At 43.5% G+C, this 26713-nt stretch overlaps 1 protein-coding gene across 1 annotated transcript in view; it reads left to right on the forward strand.

Moving 5' to 3' along the window:
* The window catches only part of CCDC3 (coiled-coil domain containing 3), a 70325-nt gene extending 43826 nt beyond the window's left edge, over positions 1-26499 (forward strand). The window contains exon 3 of the mRNA XM_074952801.1: positions 24528-26499. Within this exon, the coding sequence (XP_074808902.1) occupies positions 24528-24803 (276 nt within the window). The 3' untranslated portion in view covers positions 24804-26499. The remainder of the gene's footprint in view (positions 1-24527) is intronic.
* The last annotated feature ends 214 nt before the right edge of the window (positions 26500-26713 follow it).

Consider the following 26713-nt stretch of genomic DNA (forward strand, 5'->3'; position numbering starts at 1 on the left):
CCTTTGACTTCAGTGGGCCTTGGACTAGGTGTCTAGTGCAGAGAAAATGTCCTTTCAGTCACCCAGAGGAAAGCAGAGGTCTAGTTTGGTTTGTTCTAGTAGCTTCAATTTCTGGACCCTAAAAACTTAACTAGGAAAAAATAAAAAGGTATGGTCACCAATAAAATATCACTGCCATTCTCCCCCAAGCCCATTGCCTGTCTGTCAGAGACAGGTTCTTCTGGCAACACCATGCATCACAGCTTTCCCATGATTCACACTATACAATATAGCTCTTAGTGCTACTTGAGCATCATGTTTCAGGGGCCATAACACAGCCATATTTCATCCTTCACCAGGTAGGTCTGAAGGCAAATAGAGAATTCGTTTCACTGGCTGGTTGAAATTACTCATACTCCCAAATGCCTGGCCCTAGGGTCAACGATCACACACCCAGCAGAGGACATGGAGGTCACGTGTTGGTCACAGAATAATGGTCAGACTGTGTTTAACCTATTAATAAATGGCGCATTGCTCAGCTGTTGAGGCAGCTGTCAAAAGGAAGGAATTTTATTGCAGATGGTGAAATGACTGTCCCTCATTTCCTAGCCTGTTTGTCTCAGCAAGATGTAGACAGGTGTGGAGAACGTTCATTGTCACCCTTTCATTTGTCCTCAAGAGAAAAGGAAGGGCTGTCTCTTCTTTAGAGAAATATATTTTACATCTGGAAATTCAGCAAATAGAAGATTTAATACTATGGAGACCCCCTTTTTCAGGCATGTTAAGCTTTTGAAGTAGAATACATGGACCCTTCTCTACATCAATTATTGTTCATCTCTCCCTTCCTTCTGTGCCACCTGGCAGCATAAAGATTAAAGGTTGTTTGGGATTTAACCACATAACCACTGGCTTCCATGAGAATTGGGAGGCTAAATACCATGCAAGTCTGAAGATTTTCTTCAAGACCATCTCGGGGATATAGACACATCAGGTGGGATTTTAGATGTGCCTAATTGATTTAGGAGCACAGCGTCCAGTGACTTTCAATGGCCTCTATGTTCCTAGCACCCATAGGTGCTTTTGAAAATCCCACCCACCTGTCATTCATTTTGGTGGAATGTGTGTCTAAATCCCCAAGACAGTTTTGAAACATTTCAGTCCGCATGTCCAAGGAGCGCTGACCTGTCTCCTACTGAGAAGTTTCTCACACCGTGCACTCAAATGCCTTATACTGAACAGTGGGAAAGTCAACGATGCAGCTTTCTGGTTACCGAGATCCATAGGTTAAACGCCTCAGTGCTGCAGTGTGACTCCACTGCTACAGACCATGCTGTGTACTTGCTAATAAGGAGGCTCTGGAGCAGAAAGACTTAATTGAACAGCTTACAAACGGCAGACTACTGCGGGATGTGTTCTAAGTGCCCATGATTAATATGTGCACATGGCACCAAATCATATTACAGTTCTCTAACTAAACTCCTATCCCAGAGCGGCCTCTGCATTTGCTTCCTATTATTTATAGCACCAGCTGTGTGCACACAGAGGGACACTGCAGCATGTACTTAGCTTGAAGAAATGTAATGGGGGAGTATTCTTGAACAGAAGAAGTGAGAGAGCACCTCACAGCCAGTTAGCTGTATCATGATTTACTGTATTTGTTCCATAAAAGCTCTGGCCAGACTTTGAAATAGGCCCAGCAGCATATGTTCCAAGTATTTTGGGTTGGTTTAGTAATTGATACTATTGTGGAGGGGGACAATTAAGACAGCAAGGAGGAGGAAGAAATATATGGGTCAGTGTGATGCAGATGAAAATATAGGGTTTTTTTGCAATAGTATCAGTTAAAGCAACATAAGATATGAATATATATATTAGCCTTTTGCAAATGCACCATATTGTTGACTCATTCAATTTGTGATCCACTATAATTATCAAGTGGTTTTCAGCAGTACTACTACCTAGCTAGTCATTCCTTCTTTTATAGTTGTGCATATATTATATAAAAAATATAAGGTGGGGCAGGGACTAAGGCCTCTTAGCCAGTCAAGGAGGTCAGAGCTGGGGGTGGGGTTGCAGGAGTCCATCTAAAATGAGAAAGAGGAGTGGTCTGAAAATAGGACTGGGAACGAGGAATGCTCAAGTTCTAAAAGCAGACATGACACCCTCTTGGGGCCTTTTCCACATCCTTTACTCTTTCTGCCTCAGTTTCTCCATCTGTCAAAAGGAAATCATAACACCATAGATACTTGCACCCTTTTGAGTCAGAAGAGTTTTAATTTTTTGATTAACTAAATGGCCAACATTTATTGAATTTTGAAGTTTCAAAATTTGGAAAAAGATTGTTTTTAATTGTGAAATGTTTTATGTACCACCCTCGCCATCTCTAATGTAAGTAATTCTACAGACACTAGGATATAATGTATGTAATTTATTGAACTGGTGGAATTAAATTACACTGTGCAAGACAGGGAACAAAGAATTGCTGGAAAAACATTCACTTCAGAATCTCAGCCTAGCATGAAAATTATTGTTTAAACTTTCCATAGAAGCCTCTCCTAAGGAAATCATAGATTATCAGGGTTGGAAGGGACATCAGGAGGTCATCTCAAAGCAGGACCGATCCCCCAATTTTTGCCCCAGATCCCTAAATGGCCCCCTCAAGGATTGAACTCACAACCCTGGGTTTAGCAGGCCAGTGCTCAAACCACTGAGCTATCCCTCCTCCCCAAATATATGACAAGTTTCATGAAAGGGCCAAATTCAGGTGTAAATAGAACCAAATATTTCTGTTAGTGGATGCATATTTCACTTTGGCATTCAGTTTTTCATCCACATACTTGTCCTGGTGCCCTCTATGCCTGGAACTACCCTTTTCACCTTTTGTGCCAAATAGCTTTATGGAAGATGTGTTATAAGGAAGGATTTGAATGTAGGAGGGAAAGCTATCAACTGGAGATTATAAAAAACAAAATCCACACACCAGTCCCATAGGTTCAAAAGCATGAATCCAGTCCCCCAAAATCATGAAGTTTAAAAGAAAAGAAGTCTTGAGGTCTTTGGGTACACTTTCATGTTTCCAAGCTTTTTGCTTTAATGATGGGGGCTAGAAACTTGCTTTCTTTTTAAATGAAAGTGGAGATTCTCATTCAATGATGATGATCCCAGTAGCTGGGGCCTTAATAGAAACACTGAAGATCATGAGACTCATGATAAAAGCCAGGCCAACACTTATGTCCACATGATCAAACAAAGATGCAAATTCTGCAATCATGTGCTCTTGCAATGACTCTACTGTAGAACCTTCTTAAGGTGCAGATAACTCCATAGTACAGAAAACATGTAATACAAGGAAGAGCAAAATTAACCTGTATATAGGAATCTGTACTAGAAGGAAAAAAACGTATGATCTAATTTAAAAACGATACAGAAAGTAACACCAAGTGACATGGGACAAATCCTCAAACTTCTCTAATTACCTGGTCACTACCAACAGTAGGTATCACTAGTTAATGTATCATAAGAGCAGGATTTACAAGTTCCTACAGATCACTATGTAATCATACTTAAAAGATCCCAAAGTAATTGCCATGTGACCTGTACACTGTCATTCTGAAGACATCAATAATCATGCATTTATCTTTTAATAGTGTGACATTTGCCATGACAATTAAAAACTAGAATTAAATGGTCAAGAGTTACAATAATAATAATATTAACAATATGGGATATTATGTGTCCTATAATATACATGGTTTCCCAGATAAGTTCATCGAGGGGTACACTTCTGCTCAGTGAACAGGAAGTCAGATATAGCCCACTGTTCACCCATATAAAGCAACCCTGCAAAGCTCCTCAAGCTTAAGTCTCAAACTCATCCTCTGAAATCAGGATAGAAAAATAACCTGAGACATTTTCTGTCTGAGGAGATAAAGGGTGAATCTTGCTCTTTCAATTATCATCTGTTAATCAGCATCAAACATATTATTGCAATCATGTAAACGCATTCCTTCTTGTGGAGCACTTACAGTTTTCCAGCTAAAGGCTGCATTTGCTTGGTTTATTTAACAATATGAAATATGTCTAAGCAGTTACAGTAGAGAGGGTCTTGAGCTGTAAAATTTGAGCATGGATTTCAAATATTCCACAGGGACTTGCTGGAGGTCAAGGAGTCCAGGCTCTAGACTGGGCCCATATCTAATTTATATATTTTGGGACCAATGTTCCTGGTGAAATAAATAGATGAACTCCCATTTACCTCACCAGGAGCAGGCCACTAGTAGCACTAATACTTAGGGCCAGTTTCTGCCATGCTTCCCACATGGAGTTGTTCTTCACTCCATGCAGAACCCCATTGTAATCAGCTGGATTACTTGCTGAGTAAGGTATTGCTCAGTGTGTATCAGGGAGGCAGAATCTGTCCCCTAGGGAATAAGAATACAGTAAATCTAAGTCTGCATGTGGTATATACAAGATCACTTTGAGTCTGGCACGTTGGAAGCCATTCCTTTTTGTATGCATTGGACACTGTCTCCTCCTTAACCAGAAACATTGTGGAACCCGGGAACACAGACTGACCCAAGACCAGCCTCCATAGTGAGCCTTCAACCTGGCATCATAAATCAGGCCCATGTCCTTCTGCTCCACTTAAGTAGTCATAAGTGCATTCAGAGGCAGAACAGAGAAAGAAAAAACACCATTCCTGAGCCCTGAAGCCTAAACTATTTCGGAATTCTCCCCATTCCAAGAGTGGTATGTTCTACCATTATCACACATAGGATTGTCCGATTGATCCTTCAAGATTTATGGCCCACTCACCAGGATGCAGTGTACTTAGCCCCATCACTTCCACAATCCACCATGAAAAAAGATATCTGTTCAATGAATTCCCAGTAGTCTGATAATTAGCACTCTGAGCCTAATTTTCCAGATCCTCAGTTCCAACTCTCAGAGCTTTACCCTTTTACTTCAGAACAATGGCATGTGCCAGAGGTATTTTACTAACTGCAGTCCTTTAATTTTCCATGTTTATGCACACTCTATTCCTACCTTACTGAAGCTTTCAGACTTCCTCTCTGCTAGCTCGTGTATCACAGCTAAAACATTACTAATATCTGTAGTTTTGGCACCACCAAGTAACTAATCAAGCCTTCAGTGCCTATAGTGGGACACTGAAAGTAGACAGGCCATTGCTGAGGTCTCCTGGTTGCTGGTAGTTCATTGAGCCTCCTACTAACCAAAATAGAATGGCCTCTATGCTTTTCCTTACTCCTTGGTGTGAAGGGGAGCACAGCCATTCCAAAACCCCTGTGTGATGAGGTAAGGTGCTATGCTTCCATGGAGCCAGCCTTTCCCTCTCTGCAAGAAAATCCACATATTTCATTGAGCCACATTTACATTGTCCAGTCTTATTTTAATGGGGCTTCCACCTGTTCTCTGGATGTTTCATACATTCCTAGACATTTATGTTGAAAAGGCCTATTGGACCATCCTGTGCATCCATTGCCAGATTGCTCCCTAAAGTAGCCAGTGATTGTCCAGTCTATTTTCTTATTACGGAAACATTGCCGTTTCCACCCTCTCTCTGCAGCAGCTATTCTACAGTTTAATAGATCTCAAGTCAGGAAGTTCCTTCCTACTATTAAACCTAAATCAACTATTGCTCAACTCCCAGTTATACCCCCGGCATCATCCCTCGTGGGGCCGAGCTCACTGTTGCCCTCCATCTGCATACTCCTTTACAAAGTGCAAAATGCCAGAATGGTAGCGCTTTGCATTGGTGTACGTGTCTATAGAATATGCAGGACAACCTGCATATTTATGCCCTTTTTTTATCTGTAGATTGTTGTTGTGTCTCACTCCGCTTAGAGACATTTAGACAAGCACTAAAAGTTTAATCTTTTCCTTGTATATCAGTCCCTCCAGCCCCTTTGTGTTTTGGAGCTCTTCCTTCCATTCCCTCTCAATTGGCAAGGCCCAGTATTAAAGCTATGGCCAGAACTCGGTGCTTTATAGAACTGGGTACTTCTAGGACTTTCTTCATCATAGCATCTGTCGCCTCACCAGCATTATTGGTTTTTATGCTCACAACGTTCCTGTGAGGTAGGGAAGTTCTATCCCCATTTTACAGAGGAGAATCTGGGTCACAGGTTAAATTAAGCGACTTGACCAGGGTTGCACAGAGTCTGTGACTAAGCCAGAAATTAAACCTGGGTCTCTTGAGTTCCAGTCCCATGTCGAGTGCACTCGACAAGCCTTCCTACCCTGTGTGTCCCCTCACTGATTTCATGAGTAGAGCAAAATGAAAGTAGTAAATGCAACTTCACACCTGATTCTCAGACGCGATACAAGAACTCTGCACTTCCTAATCACAGCCAACGAGCAGCAGGGCGCTCTCAGCATTTGACTTTCAAGATCTGAACATGAACAGCAGCTACACATGTACAGTATTCTGAGCTGAGAACGCAGCTAAGGAAATATTTCCTGAGCTACGGAGGCTTATGTGGGGTGCGAAGTCAAGATTTTGGGTCATGGAGCATTTAGAAGGAATTAGGATATTTATTAACTGTTTTAACTTGAAACTGATGCCCTGCCTGACTTGGGTCCCTTGTCTCTCGGTCAATAAGCAGGAAGCTTCCAGAGCAGCTATTGCTGTTAACTTTATTATCTTGCAACAAACCATCCCCCAAAACTTATTTGCAGTATGCATATGGATGTTACACCACGCTTAAGGAGGTCTCAAATCTGACTGCAGCGCTGTCCTTTTACACTGGACCTTTCTTTCTGAAGGGGATTTAGCAACTCTATAGCACTGTCCAACCAAGGATCTCAAAACATATAGCATTAATTGAACCTCTGTGAGCTAGAGGAGTGCTAATTCCTTATGTTTGACTTAGCAAGAATTCCTCCCGGGCTGTAAGGGGACACGCCCCCAGGGTAAAGCGTAGGCTGCCACCCTCGTGCAGCCGAGGAGGCGTGGAAGGGAGACGGGATCCTAGCCTTGCTCATGCCTCTCTGGGAATCTAGAAAGACAGACCGCTGTAGACATGTGGTCCTTGCACTCCCTAGTGGGATTGCAGCTGACCTGTGCCCAGGGAAACAAAGGGCTAAAGGAGGAAAGGCTCCTTGGACCCTCCCCTTGATGCACCCCCCACCTCCAAGGTCAGAGAGAATCCCTCCCTCAGGTGGGGGACATCATGGTATCCATGCTCTGTATTTGAAAGCAGTAAAGTATGAGGGAGGAGAGGAGTTGTTTATGGAAGACAAGGAGGCTTAACTAGGGAGTTAAGATAAGGTAGGCTAACTATTAGGGGAAACTTCCTAACACTGAAATGTGACTCGTTCTCCCTAGGGAAGCAGTGAAAGCCCCATTGCTTGAGTCACTTACAACTAGACAGGAGAAAACCCTGGAGAACACTGTGGGAGGGGTGCGAGTCCTGAACTGGCAGGGAAGTGGACTCCTGCAACTGACCTAGCAGGTCTGGTCCATCTCTGAGGGCTATGGGTCTGTGAAGATGGATTGCCTGCCTTGGGCAACGGAGGGGTGCAATTTAGCGGAGCAGTTTAGAAAAAAAACAGGTTTCAGAGTAGCAGCCGTGTTAGTCTGTATTCGCAAAAAGAAAAGGAGTTCTTGTGGCACCTTAGAGACTAACCAATTTATTTGAGCATAAGCTTTCGTGAGCTACAGCTCACTTCATCGGATGCATTCAGTGGAAAATACAGGGAGGAGATTTATATACACACAGACCATGAAAAAATGGGTGTTTATCATGCAGACTGTAAGGAGAGTGATCACTTAAGATGAGCTATTACCAGCAAGAGCGTGGGAGAAAACCCTTTGTAGTGATAATCAAGGTGGGCCATTTCCAGCAGTTAACAAGAATGTTGGAGGAACAGTGGGGGGGAAGGAATAAACAAGGGGAAATAGTTTTACTTTGTGTAATGACTCAACTACTCCCAGTCTCTATTCAAGCCTAAGTTAATTGTATCCAATTTGCAAATTAATTCCAATTCAGCAGTCTCGTTGGAGTCTGTTTTTGAAGGCTTTGTTGAAGAATTGCCACTTTTAGGTCAGAAATTGAGTGACCAGAGAGATTGAAGTGTTCTCTGACTGGTTTATGAATGTTATAATTCTTGACATCTGATTTGTGTCCATTTATTCTTTTACGTAGAGACTGTCCAGTTTGACCAATGTACATGGCAGAGGGGCATTGCTGGCACATGATGGCATATATCACATTGGTAGATGTGCAGGTGAATGAGCCTCTGATAGTGTGGCTGATGTGATTAGGCCCTAATGATGGTGTCCCCTGAATAGATATGTGGACACAGTTGGCAATGGGCTTTGTTGCAAGGATAATCAAAGGCTGACAAAGGAGGTGCTGTTGTCATCATGAATAGGTTGGAATATGAACAAGAGGCTGCTAGGCAGCTCTCCAACACCACTTTCTACAAGCCATTACCCTCTGATCCCACTGAGGGTTACCAAAAGAAACTACAGCATTTGCTCAAGAAACTCCCTGAAAGCACAAGAACAAATCCGCACAGACACCCCTGGAACCCCGACCTGGGATATTCTATCTACTACCCAAGATCCATAAACCTGGAAATCCTGGGCGCCCCATCATCTCAGGCATTGGCACCTGATAGCAGGATTTTCTAGCTATGTAGACTCCCTCCTCAGGCCCTACGCTACCAGCACTCCCAGATATCTTCGAGACACCACTGACTTCCTGAGGAAACTACAATCCATTGGTGATCTTCCTGAAAACACCCTCCTGGCCACTATGGATGTAGAAGCCCTCTACACCAACATTCCACACAAAGATGGACTACAAGCCATCAGGAACAGTATCCCCGATAATATCACAGCAAACCTGGTGGCTGAACTTTGTGACTTTGTCCTCACCTATAAATATTTCACATTCGGGGACAAGGTATACCTTCAAATCAGCGGCACTGCTATGGGTACTCGCATGGCCCCACAGTATGCCACAGTATTTTTATGGCTGACTTAGAACAGTGCTTCCTCAGCTCTTGTCCCCTAATGCCCCTACTCTATTTGCGCTATATTGATGACATTTTCATCATCTGGATCCATGGAAAAGCCCTTGAGGAATTCCACCATGATTTCAACAATTTCCACCTCACCATCAACCTCAGCCTGGACCTGTCCACACAAGAGATCCACTTCCTGGACACTACGGTGCTAATAAGCGATGGTCACAAACACCATCCTATCCCGGAAACCTGCTGACCACTATTCCCCTACCTACATGCCTCCAGTTTTCACCCAGACCACACCACACGATCCATCGTCTACAGCCAAGCTCTACGATACAACTGTATTTGCTCCAACCCCTCAGACAGAGGCAAACGCCTACAAGATCTCTATCAAGCATTCTTACAACTACAATACCCACCTGCTGAAGTGAAGAAACAGATTGACAGAGCCAGAAGAGTACCCAGAAGTCACCTACTACAGGACAGGCCCAACAAAGAAAATAACAGAACGCCACTAGCCGTCACCTTCAGCCCCCAACTAAAACCTCTCCAACGCATCATCAAGGATCTACAACCTATCCTGAAGGATGACCCAACACTCTCACAAATCTTGGGAGACAGGCCAGTCCTTGCCTACAGACAGCCCCCCAACCTGAAGCAAATACTCACCAGCAACCACACACCACACAACAGAACCACTAACCCAGGAACCTATCCTTGCACATATCTATTCAGGGGACACCATCACAGGGCCTAATAACATCAGCCACACTATCAGAGGCTTGTTTTCCTGCACATCTACCAATGTGATATATGCCATCGTGTGCCAGCAATGCCCCTCTGCCATCTAATTGGTCAAACTGGACAGTCTCTACGTAAAAGAATAAATGGACACAAATCAAACATTCAAAAACCAGTTGGAGAACAATTCAATCTCTCTGGTCACTCGATTACAGACCTAAAAGTGGCAATTCAACAAAAAAGCTTCAAAAACAGACTCCAACGAGAGACTGCTGAATTGGAATTAATTTGCAAACTGGATACAATTAACTTAGGCTTGAATAGAGACTGGGAGTAGTTGAGTCATTACACAAAGTAAAACTATTTCCCCTTGTTTATTCCCTCCCCGCCACTGTTCCTCCAACATTCTTGTTAACTGCTGGAAATGGCCCACCTTGATTATCACTACAAAGGGTTTTCTCCCCGCCCCCCCACTCTCCTACTGGTAATAGCTCATCTTAAGTGATCACTCTCTTTACAGTGTGCATGATAAACACCCATTTTTTCATGTTCTGTGTGTATATAAATCTCCTCCCTGTATTTTCCACTGTATGCATCCGATGAAGCGAGCTGTAGCTCACGAAAGCTTATGCTCAAATAAGTTGGTTAATCTCTAGGTGCCACAAGTCCTCCTTTTCTTTTTGAAAAAACAGTTCGCAGTGCTGCTTTGCTACATGTTTGGTGCGGAGAAGCGACCAGATTCCATTTACAGGAGATTACACTGTTATGCTTTCTTTGGAGAAACAGGCGACCATTTACTGTGCGACACTCCCTGTCCACCTTCTGGCCAAAAGAACCTGCTGGAATTTGCTGTGCTTCTTCCCTCCCTGGTTTTAGCTTACAGGTGACAGAGAATTCCCTGCTTTGTCATTTTGCTGTCCACAAGTAATAAATCCCAAGGCTGATAGAAAGGGGCTGAGGTGGGAGAGGGGCACTCTTGGTATTTCAAAGCAGGGATCATCCATTTACCTTTACTCAGCAGAGGGGGGAGACTTTGCTTTTTCTTACACAAGGTGAAACACTTCTTCTTGGCTGTGCGTTTTCCATTGGGAAGTACAAATTCACAAATCAAGCACTTTTTTGTCTGAGCCTAGTGTTGTAAGGGATTCTTATGGCTATAGGAATTGCCCGACTGGCTCAGACCCGAGGTCCATCTCGCCCAATATGCTATCTCTGACAATAGCCTGTACCAGAGGCAGGCGTGGGGTAATTTTCTGCATTAAGTTTCCCACCTTTTTAATTTCATTTAACAGCCCCCTTTTCTCGTGTTGTGACAGATGGAGAACAGAAGCCCCCGCACTACCTTCTCTATGCCATGCATTATTTTATATGCTTTTATCATGTCCCCTATTAGTCATCTGCTTTCTAAGGTAAATAGTCCCAGTCTTTCCACTCTCTTCATAGGAGTGTTTTTCCATGCCTGTGATCATTTGTGTTGTTCTGTGACCTCCCCACCCCAGCTGCAGACTATACACAACACACAGTAGGTGATTGAAGCATTAACAATTCTGTGTGCACAGAAAGACAGACAACATCTCTTTATTTAGTCACCTTGCCTATCTTTATCTGCCAGATATTTTTACTTCACATAGCCTTTTAATTTGGCTGCCTTAGAGTACGTGTGTGGGCTTGAAATACATCTTTCCTATTTGGTCCATACAAGAAAAACTGAGGTTCCTAATAGGTGACCCAGATGGCATTTATAATGCTTTAGGTTGGATAGCATTTCCTTCACTTCCCACTCCCAAATTGTTGTAAAGTGCGGCTGTGTCTCACCTCAGAGCTGGCTGCATTTCTGTGGTGGATAAAGCAACCTACTGGTTCAATAGTTCATAGGGCACTTGGGGATCAACGGCCCTGCATAAGCATGAGATTTTTATCATGCCTCCAGAACAATGGCAGCCAGTAATGGCTAGGCAGGTGACAAACTGAGACAATTTACTAATCTACTTAATTGCCTCCACTAATAATCAAAACAACTCAATACCAACAAACTGTGCACAGTTTGTTGATGCAAAAATATGTTAATGTTTATCATCCCATCCTCCCTCACATTCAGAGCTTGTTTGCTCGCTTCATCCACCTGTTACATCTCCTCTTAATCTAAGATGTCAAACTCTGTGGGGCATGCTTTCTTACTAATTGTACAGACCCTTGCACAACAGAACCCTGCCCAGGTTGAGACTTCTTAGCACTAGAGTAATACAAAAAATGAAAGAAGAATGAAAAACCCATCCTCATAAAAAAAAGTCTTGTGAGCCAAATTTAGCCCTGGCATAATCTGATGCAATTCCAGTGATACTATACTGATGGAAATGGATATTTAATTTATACTGATAGAGATGTGTTTGTTTACCCAAGAACTAGATTTGTCCCTCAGTCTTCACTGCATTTAATGATGGTGACTTAGAATAATTTTGTATGCCCCCCTCCCCACTGCTGTCTAGTTATCCCAAGGTAGATAGTTTAATATCCCTATTATACAGATTAAGAGAATATGTAGCTTCTAGGAGCGGTTGTAATACAAGACTCGCAGTAAGATAGTCTTTTAAAGGTCCATGTAACGGGTCATTCGACTCACCACCACAGCACCTCCTGCTGGCTGTCCTGCAAATTAGCTCAGGGTTGCCAGTGCACCCTCCTCAGGTGGTGTCTCATGCATCATCACTTCTGTCTCCACCTCCAGGACCCACATCAGTTCTTTCCCCCTTCCAGGGGACCGACAGTCCTCAGTCCAACCACTTGCCTCAGTGGCAAACTGCAGTCCAGGTTCTAGCCACTCACCTCAGTGGCAAACTGCGGTCCATTCACCAGCCACTCCCCTCAGTGGCAAAAGTAGGGGGGATACCAAGGCCCACCCACTACTCTGGGCCCTGACCCAGGGACCATATAGCCGGCAGCCCCTCCTCCAACTCCACCACCTCCTTCCCTGGCCACTTCCCCACAGCCCCAGCACCTCCTCTGCCCTTGTATCGGGGCCTCAGTTTGGCAGCCGTCAGCCTAGAGCTTTCTCAAACTCTGCAGACCCTGCCCAGCACTGCTCTGTCCATGGTACTCCAGCCCTAAGCAGCCAGTCCTCCTCCCTTGAACTCCAGGGAGTGACTGCCCTCTGCTCTGCTCAGCAGCCACTTCTTATATGGGTCAGCCTGGCCCTGATTGGCTCCTCCAGTAAACCTTCCCCTAATTGGCTGGCACTACAAGCCTTTTCCTTATTGGCTGCCTCCCGTGCAGCCTCCCCAGGGTTGCTTTAACCTCTTACATACGAGTGAGGGGCAGCCATCCCATCACAGTCTGCCATGACCATCATGCTTTCAACAGACATGGATGCTAATTTCTTGCCTTTTAGTTGCAAAATGCCTGGCTTTCCACACCAGTGCTTCCTAATTTCCATGCAGCCAGCGCTCTCAGGCCTTGTCTACGCCCCACAGGCTTTGCCAATACAGTGATGCTAGTATAGCTATGCCAGCAAAGCCCCCTAGTGTGGACACAGCCATTATGTCACCAGAACAAGGAGTTCTGCTGTTATAGTAACATCATCTCCCCAAATGACATTATTTCTGCCGACAGAAAAACTCTTCTGTTGATGTAGCTACATCTACATGGGGGTGGGGGGTTGCCGGCATGTGGTGTTTTCATACCTCCACCAACAGAGCTAAGCTGACAAAACTTAGTACTGTAGACCTGGCCTTAGTTTCAGTCAGTGATGATGAACACAACACACTTCCATTTCTAGGTCATTCTGTTTTTATTCCTTCCCTGAAATTTTGTTAATTCAGGGGAAGAGGGGAATCGTTAAACTAATCCTAGTGAAAGATGAGCGAAGTACTGTAAAACAAAACTTCAGTGTTGTCTAGTTCACACAGCATCTTTCAGTCTCAAGCCATGTGTACACTACAAAATTATGTCAACCTAACTTACATCGGCGTACAGCCACCGCGGTTTTTATATTGCTTGTGTGCGTGCACACTTGGCTCCTTGTGTCAGTGGTGTGCATCCTCACCAGGAGCACTTGTATCTATTGTATTACCAGTGTGGGACATTGTGGGATGGCTCCTGAAAGCCAGTAACAGTCTACGTAAGCAACATAGTGTCTACACTGACACTGCGTCCACCTAATTCCATCGACCCTGACTCTACGCTGCTCAGGGAGGTGGTGTTTTCTAAATTGGCGTAAAGAGGCACTTACATCAGTGGGAGCCAAATTTAAGTGGTGACACTTCTGCAGGTAGGTCAATGCAAGGCAGCTTATGTCAACCTAACCGTGTGGTGTAGACCAGGCCTCAGAAGATATACATAGGCCAAAGGACACGGACAAGTAGTTTTAGGCAAAACCGGGCCTAGCTGGGTTTTGTAATAATAAATGAGTGTGAGGGAAAAATAACAGCGTTAGAAAAGTTTGTGAATTAAAAATAAAATGGATGGAAAGGTTTTATTATATGTTTTATAGAGTATATATTATATAGAGTCTTAAATCTGAGTTAGAATTGTACAAGTGCATAAATCTGAAATGAAAATGACTATTAAAAAGGATTCGGAGGGGTAGCCGTGTTAGTCTGTATCAGGAAAAACAACGAGGGGTCCTTGTGGCACCTTAGAGACTAACAAATTTATGTGAGCATAAGCTTTCGTGGGCTATAACCTACTTCATCAGATTTTCCACTCCATGCATCTGATGAAGTGGGTTATAGCCCATGAAATCTTATGCCCAAATAAATTTGTTAGTCTCTAAGGTGCCACAAGGACTCCTCGTTGTTTTTATTAAAAAGGAGGAAACATTAGCAGTCTAATTTCAGTACCCAAGCTGAGTGAAATGCAAAAAGTCAAGAAACAGCATATAATATAAACTAGATTATAAAAATCCTTTCAATTATCATCAAAGGTGCTTTTAGTAACAGAGGGAAAGGTTTTATCTTTACTCAAAATGTGATTTTTATCTTGACAATGCCCCTTTAAGTATAGTTCACACAGAAGCATCAACCTCACACATACATCCCATGCCCTCTGCTATATCTTCCTTTATTGCCCTGGGGATGGGGCAGGACAGGGAGGTACCTGGTATATTCATCATCCCTGCCCTGCCCCACCCCTGATGTGACTCCATGCAGAAGGCTGTATTACCCCATCCATGTTGTGGACCCCCACTTTACATGGGCAGCCACACTGGAAGAGAACCTGGAAATGCAGCTCCAAGGTGGGCCTTCAAAAGGCCCGGGCTCAGGATGGAGGCGAGAGAGATGGGAGTTAGGCACCAAATGGCACTTGTACCTTTGTACCACAGCATGAAAACAAAGTGCTGGCAGGGTGCTAAATTATCATTATTACCCGAACTCGGAGGTTAATAAAAACATCACAGAAAGTGTTATTTTACTATAAATTACCAGTCAAGACAACACTAGGAATACAGATCTCAACAAACAGGTATGCAAGACCTCACCTACCCTCAGGGCTAAACCTATGGGAATGTTCATGCTAGTCTCCTGCCCAACCCCATACATTAAAATCCTTAACGTGTGGTTCTCAAGCTACAGCACAGGGGAAGCTGCCAAACAACTGGAAGACTATTTTAAATCCAAAAGGCAATAGGTATTCCTTGCTTCAGCTCTCACTGGGTGCTCAGCACCTTGCAGGATCAGACCTGTACACTGTAATGTGACCATGATACAAATGTTAATACGCGCAAAAGGAAGATGAGTGCTTTAGCCACTAGCCCAAATGGAGACTCCAGAGATCTAGGTTCAGTTCCCAGGTCTGCCACTGCAGTCCTGTTGGACCTTGGGCAAGTCATTGGTGGGCAACAGATAGCAACTGGGCACCTAAGTCACAATTGAGCCCTGGAAAATCAGCTTAATCTCTCTGGGCCTGAATTTTAAAGGCATTTAGGCGCCTAACTCCCATTGAAATCAATGAGAAATAGATGCCTAAATACCTTTAAAAATCTGGCCCTCCATGTCATCTCTGTAAGATGAAAATACTTCCTTCCTCCCACTCTTTGTCTTTCCCATTAATTTAGACTGTCATCTCCTTGGGGGAGGGACTATCTTTTGGTTTCATATCTGTACAGCGCCTTGCCCAGTGGGGCCCCCAGTACCTGACTGAGTGCAACTGCGATACAAGTAACAGGAAACTGATATACATGGAGACAATTGTGCTCCCCTGCCCCAGTCTCAGCAGAGGGGCCACAGGCTGAACAGGACCTGGAATCTATAGTGTTGTCTCTTCCGTAGAAGGGCTCCTTGCAGCTCAGGGTTCAAAACATAGTGGTAAGGCAGTGTTGGGGACCCCATCACCTGTGTTGTACCTATATGATGGACAGAGGGGGCTCTCGGGTTGTCAAGCTAGCTCCTTTCATCAGCACTAAATCCACTCAAACCCAGCTGTACTGTCCAAAGCAAATCACTATTTAGTCATAAGAACTCAGAAACCCTGGGAACTTGAAGACAAAGATGAAGATTTTAACACTGGATGTCTCCGATATTTACCACAAACAAATACCCACCCAGAATCCAAACACCACACCAGAAATGAAGGTTGTGCTTTCAAATTAATGGGCTCTTTGCTGTAGTTAAGTTTTTCAAGAAGTCCATAGCTGAGTTTAAGAACATGGTTAAAACAATAAGAGTAAGCTGTGGAGTTTTTGCCCTAGCAACCAACGCCCCCCCCCAAGTCCAACAACCCCCGTCTTCCCCAAAGCAAAACAGCCCTGCCTGCTGAGTCGGTGCATCCTGGTGAAGCAGCTGGCACATTGGCACACTGGAAAGTCCGTTTTGTCACAAATTGTAAACAGAGATTGCATTTTCCAGGGAGAGTGCAGGCGGCAGGAATCCTTGGCCTTTTCGAAACCTGCAATAGGAATGTCAGCAAGCACAAGAAGTGCCTGGCAAAACTGCGCTTTGGTCCATGCTGCCTGCATCAGGCTCATTAAGTTATCACTCAGGCCGCTTGTTGCAGCTACAGAGGGGGGTTAGCCCCAACGATCAGCTTTAAGAGAATTTTAAAACTTTATCACACATGGAACCTGAATTTAGGTTCAACCTCTCTGCCCCAGCGTTTTCAGCTTCTAGGACAGGGCTGAAAGGTTGGGGGGTTTTTTTATTTGTTTTTTGCAACTGTAACAGTGAGAGACATCCCTACCCCTTTTTTCTTAAGAATGGAAGCTGGTCTGCTGGCGAACAGTTGAAAAGGCTGTCCTTGCTCCTGGGCTAGTTCTTCATGACTCACGCTTTGGGGAAAGTGAATGCTTCATATTACTCTTCAGTAACCTGCTGATGGCTGGAAGCGAAGACAGCAGTCATAGGAAAGCCATCAGCCATCACACTATCAAAGCTGATGAGGGCTTCTTCCACTTGGAGGGTCACCACAGGAAAGGGCCTTAAATCTTCCCTGACAAACACATACATCTGTGCCTAGGATTCGGTGACAGGCCTCCATATAGCAAGGATAGCCATCAAACTCCCCTCCCACGCACACAAACACACCCAGTCCCCAGCCAGCCTCTCCGTTTGGTACTTTACATAAGTTTCCATAACCCTCCCCACCTGCCAAAACCCTCCTTCACTCCCTGCATCAGTGATAAGCAAGCTGTTACGGTTTCCTCTCATTAACTGCTGCTGACAGGGGCTGAGTCTGCTGAGGCAGCAGCATGCTCAGGCCCACCCATGGCAGGAGGCAGGGCTTCAAATCTGAAGGCTGTGTAAACAATCCTGCTGATGTGCTCAAAGGAGTCCCCCATCCAGTCTTCTTCAGCCAAGGGAGGGGGGAGTATTTTGTGAGTGATCTGTATCATGTCTTATTTACACTGTACTGTTCCATGGGGCACAGAGAGAGACCTTCTTCTTGCTGGGCAGACTGACGGGGCTCAGTAAATAGATCCTGTATAGAATTAAAAAATAAAGAGCGACATTTGGCTCTCAAGTCTCTCTAAAAAGAGTGAAACAAATAAGGAGCCAGAGGTAAGCGTCTGGTGCTGGCTAAGGTTTCACGAAGCACCTAAGCAACATGCAATGAATCTGACCAGCTTCTCCCGTTCTCTGTGATTTATATCATGGAAGGCAACTGGAGATAAATGCTGGGATACAACAAGAGCTGCTGTCGGTGAAGATACAGCATGTGCAGTGCTTAATTTGTAATGAAAGAGGTGCTGGGGCTCAAGCAATTCAATGTTGGGCTCAAGCAATTTTACTTTCATAACTGATGCAGCAAGTCCAGGGGTGCCGGGGCTCAACCCTGGCACAAATTAAGCACTGAGCATGTGCAAAGGGAGCGGCCAACCACTGCAGCTACCTATCTGTAGCATTTGCCCAGCGTTCCCAGAGAGCACAGATGTCATTTGTTCCATCAAGCACTCCAGATGCCGTTGGTAACTTGTTTTTGTTGGTGTGATCTTGGGTTTGGAACTCTGTTTTGGGAAGAAAAAAATTCTGGACTGTGCACACTGCTTAAGGGAGAGGCTGAAATCTCAGCCAGAGCATTTACTTACAAGTGCTCCGTTTGAGCAGTGAGGATATCAGGGAAGTAACCGTCCAATCACTGTAACAGCTGTGGGATGAGAAGGGTGTGCAGTTCTAGAGAATTCAGCCATAAGAGAGAAGGGGGGCCTACTTTTTAAAGCTAGGAATTACTGTGGGGGAGGCCCTGATTCCTTTTTTAAAAAATGAACCCCATAGTAACAACAGAATGTAATAATAACATAAGCATCCGTAGACATTGTGCCAACAAACAACGTGAGTAGGGATGGGAATTTTTGGCCCAGGACACCACGGCAACCCTCCCCTCACTCTTAGAAAGAGTACCAGAGTAGCTTTATTATCCATGGAGAGCAGAGGAAACCTCGTTTCATAGGTTTTAAGGCCAGCAAGGACCATTATGATTAGGGGTCTACTAAATTCACAGCCATGAAAAAACACGTTATGGACCATGAAATCTGGGCTCCCCCGTTAAATCTGGTCTTTTGTGTACTTTTACCCTATACCATAGGGTAAAGTATAGGGTAAAAGTATACGAAAGAACACAGCATTTCTCAAACTGGGGTCCCAACCCAAAAAGGGGTTACAAGCCTATTGCAGGGTGGGTGCGGTATTATCACCCTTACTTCTGCGCTGCCTTCAGAGCTGGGTGGCCAGAGAGTGGCGGCTGCTGGCTGGGCACCCAGCTCTGGAGGCAGTGCCACTGCCAGCAGCAGCGCAGAAGTAAGGGTGGCCTGGAACATACAACTTTCTGAACGCATCTGCGAAATTTTGCTCTTTATGCCCTGAGCAACCCGCGAAAAATGTGTGATTTTGCCACGATTTAAGTAGACCCTGAATTATGATCATCTAATCTGACCTTGTGCAAAACACAGGCCGAAACTTCTGGCTGAAGGGAAGCATATCTTCTAGAAAGACATCCGGTCTGGATTTAAAGACTTCAAGTGATGGAGAATCCACCACATTTGAAAAATCTTGTAAGTTCATGGTGTGTGGTTCTATCTGGAACTCATTTTATCTCCCTCAAATAGGTGAAGGGCTGAGTTGGCACTGCTGGGGTTTGAACTTGTGGCTAACCTACTTGATCTCTTCTATGCCAACTTAATCATTTGTATTCCGTTCATAATGTATAAATGCTACCATTGTGTCCCATTGCCTTTGACAGCAGAGCGATCTCTGTTCATTATGCCGTTACTACAAAGCATCTTTGTGATTCAGCCATAGGAGAACAGAGTCCAGTGCTTCGGCCATTCAGAAATCAGCTTATGTATGAAGTACAGATTTTATAAATAAACGTAACCTGTGTGCACACGCTGTAATAGTGCTCATTCCTGCAATCGCATTAGCAAAAACACGTGTTGTTTGATATAATGCTGGTTTTTATTGGCTTGAATACATTTTGTTAAGCCTGTGGACGGAGTGAGGCTTAAAGGATACATTTTTAAGACAAAATATTTCAGATCAATACTTAGACAAATGAATCTCTGATTCCACAACAATAGACTCTCTGGGCTAAATCCTGAGAGGTCCTAGGAACCTGCAACTCTCAGGAATTTCCTATGTCCATGCTACCTGTCCTTACCTGGGTCCTGCAGTAGATTTGACTTCAAGCCACCCTGGAACTTTGCGAGCTAAAGAAACTATGGAACAGAGAGAGAATCCTAGCGGAAGTCATCTCAAGAAGAACAAGTTGTTCTGAAGTGTTATTGGCTAGAGGAGGTAAACACAATACCAGCAGAGCTCAGCGGTGTAATTCGTAAACTGTTCTAAGCAATGCCCTCAGTCTGGGGTCACTTGGTTGCGTCGCTCGGTTCCATTAGAATACATTGTAACTAAGTATTCCTTTCAAAAGTGGCCTTAGAGGCTCCATGGCACCGGTAAGCTAGCCACTCGATTGCCAGCACTGACACTAAAGCTGCCATTCACTAACAGCTTCTTAAGACAGTTTTGCTCTTTCCTCTCTAGTCTCCTCACCATCCTCTCCTCATTCCACTATCCTCCCATGAGCCACATTTGATTCTTTCACAGCGTACTAGCGGGCTCAGCATCCTGCTCAGCACACCTCAGGCCAGATTGAGTGGCTTTCTGGTTGGCGGTCATTCCCGAAACCACCCTCCTTAGTCATAGGGAGGAGGGGAGGAGCCTATGCCAACTCAAATATAGACACTGGAGTGTGCTGCTGAAGCCCGAAAAGGGCTTCAGATTCCTTCACTTTGGCACACCTACCACTTTCCCTCTAGCCCTCCGCAGAACTCGTCCTTGTGCTGGAAGTGTGTAGGACGGCTCTCTTTAGTGACTCTTAACTGTGCTGTATCGTTCTGCAGGAGACTTCAGTGGCCTGTTAACTGAGTCTGATGGGCAGGAAAGAGCATTTTACTTAGCTGGGTTGCAGCACTTCTTAAAAACGTAGCTCACAGAACATACGTGGTCACATGTGTTTCAAGTTTTATACCTGAAGTAGCTTTCCATGCACAAGGAAATGGAGCCTGCTGGTGGGAGATGCAGAATGAATGAGGCCACAGAACCTGCCCAGATGCAACATCCAGTTCTCTGTGGCTTTCAGAGGTGTGAGAGGTAATGAGTGATCCCATTTACACTAGTGTAACTCTATGGGACCTAAATGGGATCACTCTACATTTATACAAGTATAAAACTGGGCAAAATGTGGCCCGAAACCTGTCTATATTAGTGGAAAGCTCAACGTGTTTGGAAACCACTTTTAACGGAGGCCCTAACTATGCTACAACTGGATTTTTCTAAACAATTGGCAACACAGTGGTGATTTCCAGGCTCATTGTGTCTCAGTGATTTCCATATCAACTCTGCTTAGTTTACAAGTAAAGAGATGATTTTTTTCTCACTCAACCATGCAAATGCAACCAGGGATCAAAATGTCAAGCTGGTTTCTGTCTATTACATGCCTCAACAGCAGCAATAAAAAGTTCCTCAGGACCAGTTCTGCACTAGTTCCTGTACAACCACACTGTCTTCAGTAGATTTATATAGGGCTAGCTGGAATTTAATAAACAATCCTGTTGACGATGCACAAGAAGAAATAGGATCCAGCTCATACACATAGGTGTATTGGCTCTGACAGCCTAGCAGAAGTTTAAGATACTCAGATACAAGTCAGACCTTATAAGAAGAGAGCGTAGATGAATAGTAATCAAATCTTATTTTTGTCACTAACATCAGCAGTCAGGGATTCTGATACACAGAATGCACATCTCTTGGGTAACAAGGTACCATTCTGACATAGTCGTTTCTCGCATTAGAACCATACTTCTACATAGGAATTGCCAGACTGAGTCAGACCCAAGGTCATTCTAATGCAGAACCTGTCTCCGGCAGAGGCCAGCACTGGATGCTTCAGAAGAAGGTGCAAGAAACCTCACAGTAGGTCAATATGGGATAATCTGCCCCCTGTGAAAGTCATGTTGTAATCCCTAATAGCTAGGGATTGTTTTAAGAAACTGCAAGTGAAAGCTGTACACTCGATTTAAGATTATTCTTAAATGTTCAGTTTGAAGCTTCGCAGGAGACTGGGAAACATGAAAGCCAAGAATAACTGGCTGTTTTCAAATAGCTTGTGGATTTAGCTTGCAATATGCATTATTGGAAAAACAAACAAACATTCTCTTTTTCTGAACAGAATTTGGCCCTTTGTTTTGGAGTCACCATTCTCCCTGGCATGCATTTATAAAGCCACTCTGGTGGGAGTGTGGTCACTGCGAATGGTTCCGTATCCAACAAAGTCTTGGGTCTCATCTTGGGTCTCGTCCGTAAAACGGACTGAAGCAAAATAGCCAGCTGCAAGTGGAAGCTGCTGCAATGTTATCCTGCAGAGGTTTTCGATGGCTGGCAGGTTTCCAAAGCAAATGAAACGTTACCCATCCACCCACCACCTCCCGGTTTGCTGAAAAACATTTAAAAACAATATGGAAAAAATAATATATAGCAGCATGTAATTATTCATTATCTCTGCAAGTATTCACTTAATTATTTAGATTTCAGCCTTATTAAACTTCATGCCAAAGGAAGCCTATCCAAAGCTCTAGGAGCCCTCAATGCCTATTTAAAAAACAGAAGACGATTGGAGATACAAAGTAAAATTTAATCAAAGAAACAGCATTTCTCTCTCCCCCCCCCTCCCCCGGCCCCACAACATTTGATGGCCTGTCGTGACCAGTGCAGCTTAAAACTCCAATCACACTATTAAAATTTAAGAGAAATATTTTCCTAGAAAGAATGGAAAGAAACAAATGCTCTAGAAGGGACTTCACTTCCTCCAGTCGCTACTGTACTCCAGAGTTTATTGGTAAGATGTACAGATTTACTAACATGATACATTAGGAATTTAAACCCTTTGTTTCTCTAAACTCTGCCCTGAAACAATGCCTGGGTTCTAATTTTTGTTAGCACTAGTTTTCATTTTTAACATTGATTTTTATAACCCTGTTATGACAGCCACAACACGGGAGGTGAAACCTAAAACAAAGGCTGAAATAAGAGGAAAAAAACATACAGTGAGCCTATAAACCAGAGATACAACGGCACTGTTGAATCATTACAGGAGAATGACAGAGAGGGATATGCCCATGTGATAGTATTTGATACATTACAAACCAGTTACAGACCTAAAAGTCGCAATACTACAACAAAAAAACTTCAAAAACAGACTCCAACGAAAAACTGCTGAACTGGAATTAATTTGCAAACTGGACATCATTAAATTAGGCTTGAATAAAGACTGGGAGTGGATGGGTCATTACACAAAGTAAAACTATTTCCCCGTGCTTATTTTTCCCCCTACTGTTACTCACACCTTCTGGTCAACTGTTGGAAATGGGCCATCCTGATGATCACTACAAAAGGTTTTTTTTTCTCCTGCTGATAATAGCCCACCTTAACTGATCACTCTCATTATATTGGGAATGGCAACATCCATTGCTTCATGTTCTCTGTGTGTATATATATCTATATCTATATCTTCCTACTGTATTTTCCACTGCATGCATCCGATGAAGTGGGTTTTAGCCCATGAAAGCAAATGCTCAAATAAATTTGTTAGTCTCTAAGGTTCCACAAGGACTCCTCATTCTTATTGCTGATACAGACTAACACAGCTACCACTCTGAAACCTTAAATATTTGATGCTATCTTTAAAAAATTATTCATCAGTCCATTCCTTAGCTTTACAGTTCTACTCAGACTCTCTCATCCTGGAGGATTCCAAAGTGCTCTGCAAATTATGGGGGCATTCCTGTAGTTGTCCTGCTGAAGTCAGTGGGAATTTTGCCTGAGTAAGGACTGCAGGAGTGAGAGGAGATTTATTTATACATTCAGGAGCACTAAAATGCAGCAATCAACTGGTGCATTGCACATTGTGCAACAATGGGGTTGGATTGGGGAAGGAGAAAATTTTTGACCAAGGGCAAATTTCTACTCTTAAGAATAAGGCCAGGGGCACTTTAATGTCCACACTGAGATGTCATGATCTTACTTTTTAAGTCTCATCTATACATAATAAACTGCATAAAATTGGGGGCGTGGGGGAGGGAGTTTAAACTTTGGAAGGGCAGAGTCCAAACTTGCCAGGATTTGACCTTGTGGTTCCAGGCAATGTGGGCACATCAAGTGTCAGATTTAGATCATTGTGCCATCCCCTTCTGTCTCTATTAGAAAGAACAAGGACGGGCTTGAACCAAAACCTGGAACTTCAGAAGGGTTAAAAAAAAAAAAAAAAAAAAAAAAAAAAAAAACCTGGGTCTGATTATAAATTTTGCAAATGGCAGAACTCAATAAGCTGAATTCAAATCCCAGATCTGAAACACGGAGGAGAAACAGGCCAGATCTCCTTCTTAAGTTCAACTAAATGCCACTGATGACATAGACCAGTGATTTCCAAGCTGTGGTCCATGGACCCCTGGGAGACTGCAGATTATGTCTAAGATTTCCAAAGGGGTCCACACCTCCATTTGAAATTTCGTAGGGATCCGCAAATGAAAAAAGGTTGAAAACCACTGATTTAGGTTAACCTCTTGTAGAGCTCATTAAGGTGATGTTGATAGCTAATGTTATTAAGATCTGAAATAGTTTGTTCTTATATTCAGAGAAGACTAAGGGGTAGAGGATTTTAGGAGAAAACTGCAAGATGAGGAGGAGCTTCCAAAAACAATCGTCCAGTTGTGGGGTGTTCCATCAATAGACTGTCTGGGGAATTTACACACGCTTTCATAGTGCAAGTGGCTTCCTGGCTTTGGTTTAGAGCTCATGTGTCCTGTTTCCTTTCTACTCTTCCCTCAGCTCATGTGTTCTTCAGTCCAGAAAGCCCTATTTGAGGAAGAGGATCAAGTGAAGAAACTGCAGCAGAAGGTGGCAACCTTGGAGAAACGCAACAAGCAGCTGCGAGACCGGGTGAAGAAAGTCAAGAGGTCCCTCCGGCAAGCCAGAAAGAACAACAGGCACATGGAGCAGATAAACCGAAAGCTCAGTGAGAAGCTCTCCTCTGCAGGAGGTCAAATCCCACATATTAACTCTTTAAAGCAAGAGAACTCTCATGCTACCTACCTTAAAGTATAATGCAAGGTTTAGGGCACAAGCCAATGATATTGGTGACTTAGGGCCTGATCTCATGCTCCTTACACAGCCAAATACTCCAGTGGGAGTTTTGCCTGCATTAGAGTGCAGGATTTGGCCCTCATACCTTGTCTACACTGGCATTTGAACCATGTATGTAAAACAAATTGGAGCTCTGTTTAGATACAGTTCTAGATAAACAGGATCAACACCAGATTTGGCTGGACACTAGACTGGACCAAGCTGTCTGAAGAGTGCTTCCAAAGAGTCTGTTTGAGCCTTACGGGGAAAGCAGCATCAGTACGCTTTGGGTCCATTTTCACTGCCCAGCCTGGCAATATTTGAAACCAGGTTACCTGGACCTGTGTCTAGGATCGGATCCAGCTCTCACAGTCAATGGGAGTCTTTGCACTGACTTTCCATGGGAGCTGAGTCAGGACCATAAAAAAGTAGATTTCAGATCCAGTTTTCAAGCATGCTTCAATTTTTAGGGTAGACAAGGTCTCCTGTCTTGTAATCACTGTTTTGAGACATGATGGAGGTTGCTGGGCAACTTCATTTACCTAGGTTTAGATACTGTAAAGATCACATCAATATCAACAGGGCATTAAAATTAAGGTAGTTTATATGTGTATATATTTTAAAATCCTATAGAAAATATTTTTATTACACATTTGATATAGTCTAATTTCTTAAAGTATGAAGTAAATCCTGTTTCTTTGAGGAGGTCATCCCTTAAAATATATTTCCCAACATTCCTTCTTAGGCACTGCCAAAAGAGATTAGAAACTGAATTATTAAAATGGCTTAGGTTAAGGCAGCAATCTCATTGGTTGACAAGGATGCCAACCTTGTGTGTATATATATCAGTTCATGGCTTGGAACTGGTTAGCCAAATCACCCCTCTTCATATCAATACGCCATGGAAGAGTAGTGAAAAAAAAATAAAGGAAGGCATTCGGTGTGTTTCCCCTTTTTGGTTTGTTTTTTTAATATTTATTTTATAATCAATTTATGTGACCTGAATACAAATACGCTTAATACTTGCAACTTTAGGACAGGGGCAGACAGACTTTGTCCTACCAAGGGCAACATTGACAATTTGCCAGGGCTACACCTGACTTGCATAAAAATGACCAGATAGCAGCTTATCTTTATTCCAGAGATGGGGGCCAGGGAGGTATAGGTCCCTGCATGCAATGCTTGATCTGAACCCCCAAACCTTACTAGACTATCTAGATCCTGGCGGAACATTGCATGCTGGGACATGTAGTCACCACAGGCTGCACCTCTGTACTGAAGAGAAGAGCAACCACAGGCCGCACTGGGCTCATGGACCATCCTTGCATTAGGACCTAGAGGGAGCCTGTACCAGCTTTTATACAATCATTTGCATCAAACCAAGATGAACTTGGGACTTAACTGTTGCTTTGGCTTCTAGGAAGCAGCTGAAGCTTAATTATCTTCCAACTCTGCTCCGCTTGGAAACAGAAGCATATATTTTTCTCCTGAAAAATACTGGCATTTCTTAAAAGTCTGACTCTTCTATAAGCTACAGGAGTTTCAAAGCGTCTGCCTGTCGAGTAGGCATAATTCAGGTTGAAATAGTACAATTTCTGGACAACTACTACAGACCGGAGGTTTTCTTAGCATCCTAAAAACCCTCAATAGATTTTTACTCAGTCAAAAATAAAATCCAGAGGAAAGTATCTAGGTTTTGTGTTGTTTCTATTTTTAATCTGTTTGAATAAAATTAACTGTTTTCTTGGCATTCGTACTAAAATCCTGTGTTTACTTTTTTAAAATAAAAATGTTCTTTGTTAATCACGTATGTTTAGTAAGGCCGATAAGATGTTACTAATACAACTAGATTGTCGTTTTTAAATGAAAAGGTGATTTTCAATCAAACCAAA

This window comes from Natator depressus, chromosome 1 (assembly GCF_965152275.1).
Source record: "Natator depressus isolate rNatDep1 chromosome 1, rNatDep2.hap1, whole genome shotgun sequence".
Taxonomy (NCBI): Eukaryota; Metazoa; Chordata; order Testudines; family Cheloniidae; genus Natator; species Natator depressus.